The sequence below is a fragment of the Polypterus senegalus genome, chromosome 12 (assembly GCF_016835505.1).
Source record: "Polypterus senegalus isolate Bchr_013 chromosome 12, ASM1683550v1, whole genome shotgun sequence".
NCBI lineage: Eukaryota > Metazoa > Chordata > Cladistia > Polypteriformes > Polypteridae > Polypterus > Polypterus senegalus.
In genome coordinates, this window is record NC_053165.1 from 145,330,228 (window position 1) to 145,346,534 (window position 16,307).

General features: G+C 36.8%; 1 protein-coding gene across 4 annotated transcripts in view; it reads right to left on the reverse strand.

Moving 5' to 3' along the window:
* Nucleotides 1–839: 839 nt before the first annotated feature.
* rnf111 (ring finger protein 111) overlaps nucleotides 840–16,307 on the reverse strand; it is a 127,205-nt gene continuing 111,737 nt past the window's right edge. For 2 of the 4 annotated variants that reach the window (XM_039773734.1, XM_039773733.1), the window contains exons 9-14: nucleotides 14,012–14,137; nucleotides 11,838–11,958; nucleotides 11,343–11,423; nucleotides 9,556–9,651; nucleotides 8,311–8,414; nucleotides 840–2,302 (exon numbers count right to left, since the gene is read on the reverse strand). In XM_039773734.1, the coding sequence (XP_039629668.1) occupies nucleotides 2,185–2,302; nucleotides 8,311–8,414; nucleotides 9,556–9,651; nucleotides 11,343–11,423; nucleotides 11,838–11,958; nucleotides 14,012–14,137 (646 nt within the window). In that variant the 3' untranslated portion in view covers nucleotides 840–2,184. Of the gene's footprint in view, nucleotides 2,303–8,310; nucleotides 8,415–9,525; nucleotides 9,652–11,342; nucleotides 11,424–11,837; nucleotides 11,959–14,011; nucleotides 14,138–16,307 lie in introns of all 4 variants that reach the window. The other 2 variants (XM_039773732.1, XM_039773731.1) reach the window with 1 other exon arrangement.

A 16,307-nucleotide genomic window follows, 5' to 3' on the forward strand; every position in this document is an offset into this window, starting at 1 on the left:
ACAGTTTACTCAGATAAATGTATGATAAAACATGCAGAACAATCAGTTTCTTCCGATGCTGTACTTGCTCTTGGAATAACTGCTGCACTGATTCCAGACTATTCCATGCCTCAGTAATGACCAAGGACTGCACACTAACTAATAAAAACCAGGAAACATTAAATTTGATGGGAGGATTACTACACAGGGTGACACAACGAATAGCACGATCATCTCACAGACTCCATATTCTGTCGTTTGCATGTTCTATCACATTCCCAAAGATGCTCGTCAAGTTAACTGGCAGATCAAAGATGGTCGTGAATGTGGACAGGAGCAGCTCCTTCAATGTAGGGGTACATTATCCAGGGTCGTTTCCTGACTTGCATCCAATGGTGTCACTTGGATTATGCAGGTATGAGAATTTGATCCTTGGCACAGTGCAAGCCACATGCAATTTCACCAGATGCTAGGTCTCCTCTCAATTATTCCAAAGCGCTGGCAGTGTCGGTCAGAAGGTGGTGCCCATTGTGAAACTACACACAGAGTAAAGTCTCTTGTCAATTTTAAGTGAAAGCAGGGCCATGTCCTCCAGTTATCTCCAATGAATTTCTCCAATAGTATTCAGCACAGTTTCTAGAACTTTCCTTAAATGCCCAGTTTAGTCCGAATTTCCAGTGATACCGTGTAACTCTAGGGGTTCAGACACAGCAACAAAGCTTTCGCAGAGCTGCCCAGGAGCAGTAGAAAAGTAAAATTATAAACCCATTAAAAAAATGAATAAAGGATCAAAGTGCATGTAGCTACAAATCAGAGAGGGGGTTAAAGCAGACCACTTAACAAAGCAAACTAGACACAGGTAAGAGTTACCTAACTTTATTTATTTTTTAAATCTAATATAAATCCCTTGGGATACATCCCAGTAGGGCCATTAAAAGTCTATGAATGCATGGATACCTGCCATTAGTACTGCATTCCAACACTCAGTTCATAATGAGATTTTTTCCATTTCCAAAACATAATCAGAGCGGAAATACATTTACCTAGACGCACTTTTATTTGAATTTTTCACAGGATTTGTTTTTTCCATCTTGTGTGCAAGTATATGCATTTTTAGTGTTGAAGAACTCCTCACTCCGGGTAACGTGAATTTTCTTTTGATTTTGCAATTTATGAAACAGAGGGCTATTACAATGAGTGAGAACCAGCATTAAAAATACAATCTCTACAGACCTATCAAGTCAACAAAAGCTGTGCAAGTCTGTGTCATGTCCAAACAATGCAAAATGTGGCTGGAATTAGAGCGAGTGATCAATACAATTTACATGCTTTATACATTATTACAAGTTTAACCTCCATTTTAAAATCAAATCAAAGGTTAAGATCTGAATTTTAACACACCGCCCCCTTCCCCACCCAGAAAAAAAAATTACATTTACAAGTGGCCTAAAAGATGGTACACAAGACCCTGCGTGTCTTTGTCAACTATGTTTCTTGATAGGTCTATTCATTAAAAAAAAGTGGTGCATAATGACATTCATGTATCTCTTTTCCAATGTGAAGCACAGAAAAGTGAAAATTTAAATAAAGGTGCAGGGGTGAGGGAACCCACTCCGGTAGGCATTTCCTGGATCTCCCCATTTGACTTTAGATGGATTTTAATTTTCTAAGTCTGACTCAGCAGCTCTTTCATTTCCTGATTAAGGAATGTTGATTTACATTATCTTCTGTATGCACTAGTTGATCACAGTCCCTATACATTAACTAATACATAACGTTCAATTAAATTAATCCTGAAAGGTTAATAAAAAGAATGGGACATTCTATTCCAGTAAAGCAAGGCATTGTGTAAATTAAAAAATAAAAAAAAATGTAAAACTGAATGCTATCTCACAACAGCAGCTATTCTTGCCTGCAAGTCTATGGACATGAAGCCCTGTGTGTGCAAAGAAATGCAATACAAGAACCATGCAAAAATTAAAATGACACTGAAGAAATAAAAGCTACATAAAAAAAGCTTTATAAATACAATAAAATTTAAAATCTATACTGATGATGTTCTAGCAGTAACTATGTAAATTAGCTGGCACTCTAGGTTGAAAAGTTTTTTTTATTCTGCGCAGGTAATTCATGCCATCTTTGGTTGACTGCAGTACTGAGGAGAAAGTGGGGGTGTAGGTGGGGGGTCAGTTCTTGAAAATAGCATCAACTTTCAGCAGACAGCTGGGCTTCAATGTCCACTCTGCAGATAGGGCATTTCTTATTCGTAGTGAGCCACTGGTCAACACACAACTGGTGAAACAGGTGCATACATGGGAGGCGTCTAGAAAGGGAAAAAAAAAAAAAAAATATATATGGTCACTGTAATCTGTGAACAATGCTGAAAATAAAGGCGGATAACTGTTTTTGGATGAACTGCTAGGCCCAACCAAATTTTGAAATACAACAGACATCACTATTACCGAAACGGCTTCTCTCAATACTGACACAAATGAACCAACAGCACTACCCAATGGCAGCACAGAATGCAGTGGTGCTAGATAAGTTAGAATTTCCTCCATTTTTGCATAAATGACCTAAAACATGATCAGATGTTTATGTAAATACCACAAAAGATGTAAAAACTAAATGAACCGAACCAAATGACATGAAATCATGAAACTAATTCATTTACTTATTGTGGAAAATTATTCAGCATTCTTATGTATGTGTGAAAAAGTACGTGAACCTCCAGGATTATCAGTTAATTTAAAATAAGGGTGTTTTAATCGATGGGGTAAAAAGCGTGTGTGTTATGGGTTATGGGACCTACCCAATTTAAATAAACTTGAGTCTTCACTTTTAAAGTTTGATTTTCTCCATACAGGTCTGTGAAAGTGTGTCAGTCATGTCTCAAACAATGGACATTTCTAAGGAATTCAGAAAAAGACAATTTTGTGACTCCACTTGTCCACTGTTAGGCAGATTGTGCAGTGACTGTGTCACCTTCCTCAGGAGTAGTCAAACAACAAAAGACCACTACAAGAGCAAGATGCATCATTTCAAGAGGTCGGAAAGAATCACAATGTAATGTCTAAGGATCTAAAGGCCTCTCTTGCATTGGCTAATGTTATTGTTCATAAGGCCATCACCAGGAGAATACTAAACAACAGTGGGGTGCATGGCAGGGCTACAAGGAGAAAGCCACTACTCTCTAAGAGGAACATTGCTGCCCAACTAAAGTTTGTTAAAGACCACATGTGTATAAGCCAGGTGGATAGTGAAGAATGTTCTATGGACAGATGATTCTAAAAAAGAACTTTCTGGCTTGAATGACAAGTGTCATTGCTCTTTAGTTTTTCTTGCGGATCTGGCAAGATCATGGTGTATTGATGTTTTCTTAGTTTTTTCACGGTCTTTAGCTATCCTAAGGATATTATCGTCTGTTTTCAAGGTATACAGTGCATCCGGAAAGTATTCACAATGCATCACTTTTTCCACATTTTGTTACAGCCTTATTCCAAAATGGATTAAATTCATTTTTTCCTCAGAATTCTACACACGACACCCCATAATGACCACATGAAAAAAGTTTACTTGAGGTTTTTGCAAATTTATGAAAAACTAGCAAAATACCCGCGCTTCGCAGCGGCGAAGTACTGCCTTAAAATTTTATTAAGAAAATTAAACCTTTTTAAACTGAGGGAAAATATACCAATAATTATTTGTTATGGATCTCTTTGTATACCACATTGTGAGTTCGGGCCTCCGGTTGTAATATGACCAAGCTGTGCGCTGAGCTTACTCTTGAGCATGCAACGTACAGTTGGCCATGTGAACAGTAATCTTGTTTCAAATCTGACAGCTTGGATTGCTGCTGTCATAATCGGTTTGAGTTTCATGGTTTGTTTCAATTACGACAGTATTTGTAGGACTTGTGTTGAAGAGACATTCAGCATCTGTCAAGCGTTGCAAGTATACAACCGGTTTCATCGATAACTTCACATCCAGCTTTTGAGAGTTTAAACATTCATAAACATCAAAGTGTCCACTACTGAAATCGTCACCTGTGAATCTAAGATGTTTAAGAGGCATTGGTGGTTGTCGAAAGGTGTAAAATATTTGGCCATTTCGGTACACTTGAAAGCGACAACCTAACAATTTAGAGGCAGCCATCAAGTCACATGCAGAACCACAGGTGAAGGGCTTAAGCATTTCTCTCTTATAGTGCTCCTGTGTAGTATAATTATCTCCTGTACCATCATCAGTCCACACCTTGAACCTGTCCCAGTCATGCAAGACACAATGTTCCTCCGGATATCAAGAGTGAGCTTGATATGGCCGTGCAATATGTAACAAAGAGAATGGAAAAAGCAGGTGACATCTCCGGGCATGGAAACCACTTGGTAAGTGACAGTTCTTTGATCGATGGTGATCACCTCGATAGACATGTTAATGGGGGTACGGTTGGAATAATAAAGGAAATGGGTACCTGAACAATGTAAAGTCTAAAATACCTACACAATAACTATAATCGTAATAAATGAACAATAAAACAGCGGAGAAGTCGTGGATTAAATTAAAAGGCTGTAGTTATAAGCAGGTAGACATGAATCCCGTGGCGTAGCAAGGAAGGGAATGCAGAGACTGGAGCGACGGACGGTCTTATATAGGCAGGCAGCCAACAACGTGGGAGCCGTTGGGATGGGGGACCCAACGCCGCCTCACCCGGTGACCGAGCTGCAGGCTATGCACGTATATATGTATGCAAGTAGGAATCAGTTAGCGTTGGGAACCCGCGTACCAAATTTTTTGAAGATGGGCCCATAAGTAACAAAGACCGTTAAAAAGTTCAATATGGCGGCCGACCATACCGTACCATTGAAATAAGTACGTACGTTGGTTTCGGTTAGCGCAGGGAAGCCGCCTACCAAATTTCGTGAAGATGGGGCCATAAACAAGAAAGTTCAACATGGCGGACGTTGTCGACCGTTAACGTGTAAAATTTTGAAATTAAACCTGCTTAACTTTTGTAAGTAAGCTGTAAGGAATGAGCCTGCCAAATTTCAGCCTTCTACCTACACGGGAAGTTGGAGAATTAGTGACATTAGAAACTTCAATATATGGCCGACAGTGGCATCATACCACTGAAATAAGTACGTACATCGGTTTTGGTTAGCGCAGGGAAGCCACCTACCAAATTTCGTGAAGATAGGGTCAGCCTTCTACCTACACGGGAAGTTGTAGGATGAGTGAGTAAGTGAGGGCTTTGCCTTTTATTAGTATAGATAAAAAAACTGAGAATTCACATGTACATAAGTATTCACAGAATTTGCTCAATACTACTCAGCGCCTCTCAAGTTCCATCAGGTTGGATAGGAAGCGTCGGTGCACAGCCATTTTAAAATCTCTCCAGAGATGTTCAGTCGGATTCAAGTCTGGGCTCTGGCTGAGCCACTCAAGGACATTCACAGAGTTGTCCTTAAGCTACTCCTTTGATATCTTGGCTGTGTGCTTAGGGTCGTTGTCCTGCTGAAAGATGAACCGTCACCCCAGTCTGAGGTCAAGAGCGCTCTAGAGCAGGTTTTCATCCAGGATGTCTCTGTACATTGCTGCAGTCATCTTTCCCTTTATCCTGACAAGTCTCCCAATTCCTGCCGCTGAAAAACATCCCCACAGCGTGATGCTGCCACCACCATGCTTCACTGTAGGGATGGTATTGGCCTGGTGATGAGTGGTGCCTGATTTCCTCCAAACGTGACGCCTGGCATTCACACCAAAGAGTTCAATCTTTGTCTCATCAGACCAGAGAATTTTGTTTCTTATGGTCTGAGAGTCCTTCAGGTGCCTTTTGGCAAACTCCAGGCGGGCTGCCATGTGCCTTTTACTATGGAGTGGCTTCCGTCAGGACCCTCTACAATACAGGCCTGATTGGTGGATTGCTGCAGAGGTGGTTGCCCTTCTGGAAGGTTTTCTCTCCACAGAGGTCCTCTGGAGCTCTGACAGAGTGACCATCGGGTTCTTGGTCACCTCCCTGACTAAGGCCCTTCTTCCCCGATCGCTCAGTTTAGATGGCCGGCCAGCTCTAGGAAGACCCCTAGTGGTTTCCAACTTCTTAAAACTTACGTATGATGGAGGCCACTGTGCTCATTGGGACCTTCAAAGCAGCAGAAATTTTTCTGTAACCTTCCCCAGATTAGTGCCTCGAGACAAACCTGTCTCGGAGGTCTACTGACAATTCCTTTGACTTCATGCTTGGTTTCTGCTCTGACATGAACTGTCTACTCTGGGGCCTTGTATAGACAGGAGTGTGCCTTTCCAAATCATGTTCAATCAAGTGAATTTACCACAGGTGGACTCCAAATAAGCTGCAGAAACATCAAGGATGATCAGGGGACACAGGATGCACCTGAGCTCAATTTTAAGGCTGTGAATACTTATGTACATGTGATTTCTCAGTTTTTTTATTTTTAATAAATTTGCAAAAACCTCAAGTAAACTTTTTTCATGTTGTCGTTATGGGGTGTTGTGTGTAGAATTCTGAGGAAAAAAATTAATTTAATCCATTTTGGAATAAGGCAGTAACACAAAATGTGGAAAAAGTGATGCTCTGTGAATACTTTCCGGATGCACGGTATATCTAGACCAATCATTATTTTAGATGTGGTCTCAATTTGGGTAAGGCCTCTTTTACCTGATATTCTTGGAAGGTACAGCCTATCCACATTCGCTTTTGGCCAGTGCATCTTTTCCAACATAGTTACATCTATTCTGTTGATGACATTCAGTTCTAAGGACCAGTCGTATTTACCTATAACATTCTTTCATCTTTGAGTGCTGTATTCTGTCTTCTTCATTCACACCACAGTATTTTTATGTGCCCTCCTGCAGCCTTTTTGTTCTACTGGAAGTAAATTATTATCCAATAGGTGCTTGTAGGTTTTAGCTGTTAATATTGATGTTAAGAATTTATAAATTGTTGGGAGGCATGTGACTGGACAGTAATTTTTGGGGTTCGATGTTTCTTTATTTTTGTGGAGAAGGTAGGTAGTACCAGTTGTTAACCAGCTTATGCATTCCTCAGGGTTATTCTGTGATCTTGCTGTATGCATAGGTCATGTCTTCTAACCAGAAATTTGTAATGTATCATTCCCTGGGGCCTTCCAGTTGCTTTATTTCTGGATCGCTATTATTGTCTCTTCTGTGGTTATTTCCAGCCATTCTTGTTCAGGTATTTGTTGGTGTCCATTCGGTTTGCTTATCCACTCAGCATTTTAATTATGTTTTTCGTTTTCCCAAAAGTTGGCTGAGAGGTATTCAAAAGCTTCTTTCTCAGTTTTTTTTTGCAGATATCAGTGAACTTCTTTTCTAACTCTTGATAAAAGTCTGAACCCTAATCCTATAGAAGGTGAAAGAACCTGAAGTAAGCAGTCCATGCAAAGAGGCATAACAAAAAGCTTGAGCTAAAGTAGTTCTGCAAGAAGAAATTGGCAAAAAGTCTTCCAAGTTGTTGTGCAATGCTGATTAACAATTAACAGAAACATTTAGTTGAAGTTATAGCTAGACATGGGGGTCAACACCACTTACTCCAAAGCAAAGATTCAGACACTCTACACCCCACTCCATATGTATTATTTGATAATTTCTCAAATAAAAAAATAAGAATAATTTGCCCTTTGTTTAATCAAATCCTCTCCCTAGTTTTAGGATTTATACAAAATTCAGATCACATTTTAGGTCATATGTATGCAGAAATAAAGAAAATTATATAGAGGTCACAAACTTTCTAGCACCACTGTATGTCAAATTGTAGAACAGAGGCAACTGCAATATGACTAAAACACACTAGAGGGCAAAACAAATGCACCAGTCAAGGACCAAACACTATGTATAAGGAAGAAATATACAGAATTTATATATAAATATAAATTTAAGACCATCTACCTGGTGCACAGATGTACCAAATTACTAGAAGCTGGTTTAAAAAAAGCCAATCATCCTTGCATTGTATATTTAACTGGATCTAGCACTTCTGACTACAACATGACCAGTGCAAATTAGCAGTACTGCAATGTCATCCTGTGATGTGAAAAGAAACACTTAAATTAGATCTTTCTAGAAGTGCTCTTCTCCATCAAGCCATCCGTGTTTGTAACAATTACTCAGTAAGAATGATCTACCTGACACTTAAAGACAAGTCTTAACAGTCAGTAAAAGGATTTGGATTGGATGGTCTGGCTAAGAGAGCATCCTGTCAAATGGAAATGATAATACAACTCTTAGACTTATACACTACTTAAATACTAGACATATATATTACGAAATTTATATACACTAATCACGTTACTGTACCTGACATCTTCTCCTTCCTCTAATATAGACAAACAAATTGTACATTTTTCTTCCGTATCCTCCTCTGCAGCTTCATCATCATCATGTTTACCATGCAACTTTCTCTGAAAAATTAATATGAAGAATGTGAGCTTAAAGAAAGACAAGCAGGATGAACAAGAAGAAAACAATGAATCATGTGAAGTTTAATTTGACATCCTTACTCAAGCCCTTTAACAGTTTGTACAGATTGTAATGTTGTCTAATTTTTAATGCACAATCCCTAAACCAATGGTTGTGTAAGTGCTGCATAATGTACAGCATACTGAAGCTGTGCTTAAAAGTTCACATAAGGTTTAGAATTTATTAATCCATTACGGTCAGGGGGAGACACCCTCAAACAGAGCTGCATTTTTTTTTTTTTTACACTAGTCAATCCAAGTGCAAAGGCAACACAGGGTAACTGCTGAAGATATACATAACTGTTGCATACATATAACACACTTTATCACAAAAAATTTACTTTTCACTGGAAGCTAATCCTTTTAATATTTTATTTGTTAAAGTTTCCTCTTCTACACTAGATGGGATTAAATACCAATTTTAGTAACTGTTGTAACACGTTTTTGTGCATTTCATTCCTAAAGTGATTGAGCAAAATTTTAAAAAACGATGGATAAATGATCCTGCCTGAAATACCTAACAAATGTCATAATAAAAAAGTACCGACAACAGAATAAAAACAGACAGGCATTCTAAAATAAAAGCAGTGTAAACTTGAAACACACAAAAAAATAAAGCTTACATAGCATTTTCCTTTAAGACTACCATTTCTACTTGACACATTTTATTATTTATGTTTTTAAATTAGGAGATAACGGCAAAGATAACTAATATCTAATTTCCACTGGTAATCTCTATGCATCTTTTATAGTTGGGCATAGATTTGCAAAGTTTTAATAAAGGAGTCATCCAGCATTGCAAACAGATCAAACATCGAATTTTAACTTAGAGGAGAATCAATCATGCATGATGAGAAAAGTTCTGAGAGTACAGCTTGACCTCAAGTAAAAGAGTTAACAGTGCTTTAATAAAACACTCTCTTCATAGTTGGGAATAAATGTTTAATGACAGTTTGCAGTGATTATGATTTGATATGGCTCAGACATACAAGTGGGGGCTGGGGAGCTGATGGACAATAGCAATGTAATGAATACTATACAAAGATAATAGTACCTTTCTGATGCATGGTCCTGAAGTTCTCACCTTTTTGTACTTGTGTGGATAGGTGCAGCGCTCAATTGTTGTTTGGGAGGCACCCCGGTTGACATTTCCTAGTCGCTCTTCTAAATGAAGTAGATCCTAAATAAAAAATTTAAATAAAAGTTGATTAATTTAATAAAAACACAAGTTACAAAGTTCCCAATCCTATAACTGCAGTTATTAAAAAAAAAAAAAAAAAAAATAAAAAAAAATCAAATAATCCTTGCAACACTAATCATTTTTGGATACACGCCCAAAAGAATTTTATATTTACAAACAAACTGAAATACTGCCACCATTACTACTTTTATTTCTTGTAAAAGAATTGACGTTCCCCCACCTAAAAGTAAACAGGAACCCTTGTAAGCAGTCTTATGAATAACTGAAAGTTTTATAATCTAACATGTTCAAACAATCATTTTGGACAGACATTCATCTGTGATGTACTTCAACATAATATACTGCATACGTGCAAACATGTATAACTCAGCAGCTGAATCGTATGAGGCTTCCCATCTCCGAGTTTGAATGGCAATATGCATTTTCTGCATTGCATCTATTTTGAATTTTGACCTAAATTAAAATTAATGGATTGTTTCATTCTAACCCCTTAGCCTCAGTTCATATAAACAAACACACTACTTATTGACCCTAGGAATCATTTATGCAATCTCTTTCCCTTAATTCTTTTTGGGTCTCATAGTCAAACTAAGTGCTACTTATTTGCGCAGCCAACTTAAGATTTGGAGAATTCTGAAAGGTTAGATACCTGATCTGATTAGTTTTACACGCAATGGATACATTTTATAAGTTCTGTTCATTAGTCACAAAACTGGATAGAGTTATACAATTATTTACTTGGAAAATGTAATCACCACAGCAGAAAGAACTGCTGCCCTATAAAGGAAAAGCAGACAAAGGGCAGGCCATATCCAGTTTTCAGTATATAGCTCTGAAGCTACTCAAGCTTGCTATGGAAAGGAAATGCAGCATTCCTTTATAGTTGTATGGCCCACTCTGAGTTCTCTTACTAAATGCCTCATGGTTCTGAGAATTAGATCAATTAAATCAATACCAGTTTTTAAGGTAGTTGCAAAATCAAATACTCATTTCTTTCTCCGACCCAAAATATCCAGTACTAAATATGCCACATCAAATTTGTAATTTTTTTTCACATTTTTTTTTTTTAATTACGTGCAAGACATATGCGGGATGCAACACACATTTCCTTTTCTTTAAAACCATCTTGCAAAACTTCACTACAATGTAGCAGTACTGATTAAGCAAGTACGTCAAAATTTGACTAGTATTTTTAGAATAACGGTGCTTTAGATAATATGAAACTAAAGTGGAAGATGCTGCTTTTGCATCTTTCTATGGCAGTCATTGTTAAACAGATCCTATCTGACAGTTCTTGAAATACAAGATTAAAAATCACTGTAAAATAACATTTACTTCACTAATAAAATGCAATTACTTTTTCTCAATAGAAAAACACAACCTAACTATAATACTATAATAAGATTGAGAAGCATTACATGCATTAATCCAAAAAAATATAAAAACAAGGGGAATGTCAGGGATTCTAGAAGTCCATGAACATAATAAATATCATAGTGGTTCTTTTAACCTTGGACTAAGTCACTTTAATTTTTGGACAGCAAATAGAGACTAGAACAGAATTAATTAGCCAAGTGAACATTTTAACTTTTTAAATATAATTCTTCAAATATTTTATTCACAGTAAATTTTATTGCACTCTTAATCAAGAAAGTACAAAAAATTCTAACCTCATAGGTCCTGTTAAATCCAGTCATCCTTGAAGATATATAGCGAATATGAGGATATGTCACTTCAGACATACTAGTGTGCTATAAATAAATACAGGAAACAAAATTAACCATGATAAATAGGATATTTGCAGAAAGGTTACACATTATAACTTGCATAATATTTTTTAACCTGTTTAATTCAGTTCAGGTTTGTAGCGGCTAAAGCCTACCTTGGGGAACCACTGGGCACAAGACAAGAACCAATGGAAGTCAGTTCAGCACAAGCCCCACCCACCCTGACAGAGATTCAATTTACAATAGAAAAGTAACCTAACACACACATTTGAAAAACTGAAACAAACCCTGAAATGCATGGAGAATAATTTATGCAAACACTAGAACATTCAAACTCATCACACAGTTATCAACTACTTTGGATTTTAACCAAGAATGTTTGTTCAGCAAGGCACTAGTGCAAATAAGATTTTTAATAACAGTACAACTAATACTTACCATAAATGGAACTATTGGAAAGTGATGTAGCCTAGGAGGGGTGTGATAATGAGGCAAATGAGGATGTAGGTGGCCTGGTGGGTAGGGGGCTACAGTAACTCCTGCTTCAATTCCCAGCTCCCTTTATGTATTATAAACAAACAAAAAAAACAATAAAACACAGAATTGGTAAATAGACTTGCAAAAACATCCAACTTTAGGAAAACATCACAATGTAAGCTGGTCCTGTAGTTCATACTTGTAACAAAACTACAAATGTGCAAACTCTTCCCGAAAGCTAACAATTGATGTTTTAAAGATTAATATCGGTTACCCTGGCTTCTTCAAAATATCTCTGAGCATCTTTCTGTAAGTAACATTTTAATTTGGCAGCACATCCTTCTAACCATCTTGAGTTTTCTCAATCTGTAGATTATGTGTTGCTCCATGGAATGGATTACTTGAAAGTTTAGTAGCCTTTCTCAAGCATACAAGTCAACAATTTTTGTTCCCAAGGACCTCTACATACAATTCCATCTCATTTATTTTATTCGTAATACTCCTTGCATTCAGGCAAGCATTTTTAATGCATTACTTACTTTACTATGGCACTTTAACTTTGGACTAGAAATGAAGTTATTATGCATATTTGTTATCCCACTTCTTTTCATCCTTTCATTTATAGTTCTAAAACTGGTCTGGTCTAAACCCTTAATACCCCAACACATACACCTCACCACCACCTCTGTAGTTTAATCAATCTTCACCTATTCTACTCATATGCTTCCCCAACACATGGTTACTACTTCTGTTAAATGTAACCCAGTATTGCAAAATAGGTCCCAACTGTTCCAGATGGAGTCTGAATTCCCTATAAACCTATTCTCCTTCTAATCTCCTTGGTCTTAACTAGACTGCCATGTGGTACAGGAAGAACGTCAGAAAAGGTTAATAAAACAAAATTTAAAACCACCAATGCTGACCAAAGTGCTGCACATTAAAAATAATTACATTCTAAAACAGGAGAATACCACCTTGTCAGTTCTGCACCTCTGCTTGACATCTACTGTCCAAGTTTAAACTGCAGAACTCACATCCTGCCCTTATGTACTGCATACGATATTTGTTCCAACATGGAAAATAACAGGGTTCACTCCCACTCTGGCCAGAAAAGTATATTTCTACAGAATTTTCCCATGACCGAGCCTCTTCAGTCAATGATCTTTTAAAATGTAGAGAAGAAAAAATTATTGTTGGCTGAATCAAGGCTTCAAAGTGTGAAACATGATAAAATATTTATTGGGATGGTAGGGCTTCTGCCTTATAACTTTGAATAAAACTGCTTAGGAGGCAATGGGTCACTAAATAATATGGAGGACATGCTCCAATTCACCTCTGATAGAATTATTTGTATTTTTATGTTGAATGCCTGCCTTCCTCTTGATTCTGGACAAACAGCCATCACTGCTGCAGATCATCCTTGCTATCACTATGAAAACTGCTTGTTCTTTCAAAACTTAACCGGGGGAAACAAATAATTCCAACTTCATCTACTACAAAAAAAAAAAAAAAAACCACACACACAAAAAACAGGCACATTCACCAGTTTCCACAGACATTAATACTGTATGTTTGTTTTCTTACTTTACTTAAAGTACATAAAATTAGAGTTTTTTTTGGTTTGCCTATTGCCATTATCTGAAACTTTATCCTTTATAGACAAAACAGTACTCCAGTTGTCTATTCTTAAAGTGTCCTCTCTAGTCAAGTGGTAAACATGTTTCTCTGTCAGACAAGGACAAAATGAGGTGATCAAATACAGCAGGTGGTTCATTTTTTTTTTATAGGAGAAAGCAGCACCAAGACTGGAAAAATCTATGAACATACACTCATGTTCCACATCGTAAGTCAGGTGTCTAGAAGTCCAGAAATACAATCTATGAAAAGTTCAACCAAAGCTAGTAAAACAAGTTTAGGGTATTTTTCACTAACCTTTAGCCAGGTTTCAGTTAATTACTGTAGCTTATTAATGACATTTAGTTAAAAAATAAAAAATAAGTGCTTTATTCAATGAATCAAAAAGGTGTAATTTGCAATAAACTGATTGCTTCACCTGACGTAGCAATTCTATGACATAGGAAATATAACCCTAATACAGAAGTAATAAGAATTCATTGAAAAAAAAAATGACTCACCAAGCTGCACGCTGATCAGGCTGTCTCGGATGGGAGGACATTGTTTGAGGAACATGTATATGGTGTCCGTGACCATAATTTGGGTGCATTCTATGTGGGTGTGGTGGAGGCCTCTCATGTGCTCGGCTGGTAGGAAAAAATAGCAATGGCTTGGTCAAAGTTGATACACTGACATTTACCTTAAACGAATAAACAAATTAAAAGCTGATATATACACTTTTTAAAAAATGCAATACCCTTGCAAAACCCAAAAGGAAGGGAAAATAGTTATTACAGAATACTTCACTTAGGTACAAACCATGCCCAAGGGAACAGCAAGCACACTTGAACATGAACCATAGAGCATAAAACAAAGGTAGATAAAATTCTTAAAATGCTAAACAAAGACAATTAAAAAAATTAAATGCTGAATGCTAATAAAACACAAATAGGTTAACTGAAATTGCATTCTTCTCCGGATAAATCACATCAGCACTACATAATTAGATTTAAGGATTTAATGTTCCAAATTTCATATAAGAATTTGCTACTACTTATTAAAAAAAAAATGTAAAACTGTTTCCTTGATCTCTCAGTGAGCAAAAAAATGTTCACAGCAAACAGTACAGTTTTGCCAACCAAGTTCTGGAAAATCATTACTTATTTAACCAGAGGCAAATAAAACTATTGGAAAATCATGTGGCCTATTTTGAAACAAAATATGTTTAAATGACAAGAGAAAATGCAACATCCAATCCAGATTTATTTGCAGATTGTGCTGGGGACTCCACATTGAAGATATAAATGCCTCTTGTCATCAGAAAGGCAGCTTGCAACCAAAAACATCCGATACCCTGGTGTAAAAGCCAATCTTAGAAAGTTAAAGTTTTGAGTTAAACTCATATTAATGTTTGCTTAATTTGAATAGAATATAAATTTTTTATAGTCATAATTTATGGTATAGTCTTTTCCCCCTATAAGTTAGCAAGAGATAGAACCTTCTTACTGTAACCGAGAAACAGCTCGTTTAGAACAGGTCCCAGTACATAGGGACTTAAAAGACTCATTTTAAACTTAGAAATGGGATAAGCATACAGTTTTCTGACCGTTTTGAAATGGTTCAGAAATGTTAAGTAAATAGTAACAATCTGAGAAGTAACAAGATTAAGCTTAGAACTGAACTTTTCTTAACATTAATTTTTCCTTTTTTGCTATTTTAATTTTCCCTTTTTTGTGTGAACTGTTACTTCAAAACAAACTTTCAAAAACGAAGATATTTTGTCTGTGGAATCATGTGTGTGTGTCAGGCTTTTGTTAAATCCCATTTTTTGAATTGAAGCTGCTGAACTTTGGTAATTTTGGGAAAACGCAGCTACACCGGGACTGAACACAAAATAAACACAGAAATACTACCTAAACCAACATAAAAACACTACAAGTTAAACTGCTTGGATAATGGGAATGAATGAACATGCATGCTTCACAATCCCTAGCAGCTTGTCCTCAGAGGTTAATGGGCATATACGTAAAATGAACATCTGTCATGTTTAAAATCAAAGAAAACCCTGATATATATATACAAATAAATAAATGTTTATATATCTCATTTCAAGTAGGTGTTAAAACACCAGCTTATTTCATCACAGGATATGCAACATATTCAAACAGCACCAACCACAATACAATAGTTAATCCATCAGATCACATACCCATCTCAGTCTGGACAGTGCAATAACCTGCCCTCAATGAGCTTAAAACCTTTATACACAGGGTGGCTTGAAAGTATATGGCTCCAAACTTTCTTTCACATTTAAGAATGTCACTGCCTGAGATGCTGCTTCAATAAAATACATTAATGATGTGTCACAAATTCTTCTTTGCTAAGATTCTCTTAAAAAGAAGAGAAATAAAAATATAAAAACTGCTTGATATATGTTTCCTCTAGCCATTACTTGAATAGGCCAGCACTGATAAGTATACCTCAAGTACATTTACTGGACAATGTATACAAATCTTCAAATATTGAGGCAATACCTGCTCATTTTTCTACTTGTACTAAATGCATCAAGTTAGAGGATGACTGGGAAATAAGCAATAATTTTGAGGTGTTACCACAGATTGCTAAGAGACTAGCATCAGGGTGTTGCCAGGGTTACTCAAGAACATTATTTTCTTCACTTATAGCTAGTGCAGTAATCCTAGTTTCCCAGTTTTAATTCTCTAGCAGAGGGGGCACAGCTCTCATTCCCATTTCCCATGAACATTGATATGACCAATAGTCAATTTTCAAAAATATGATGGTGCCACACTCACTCGT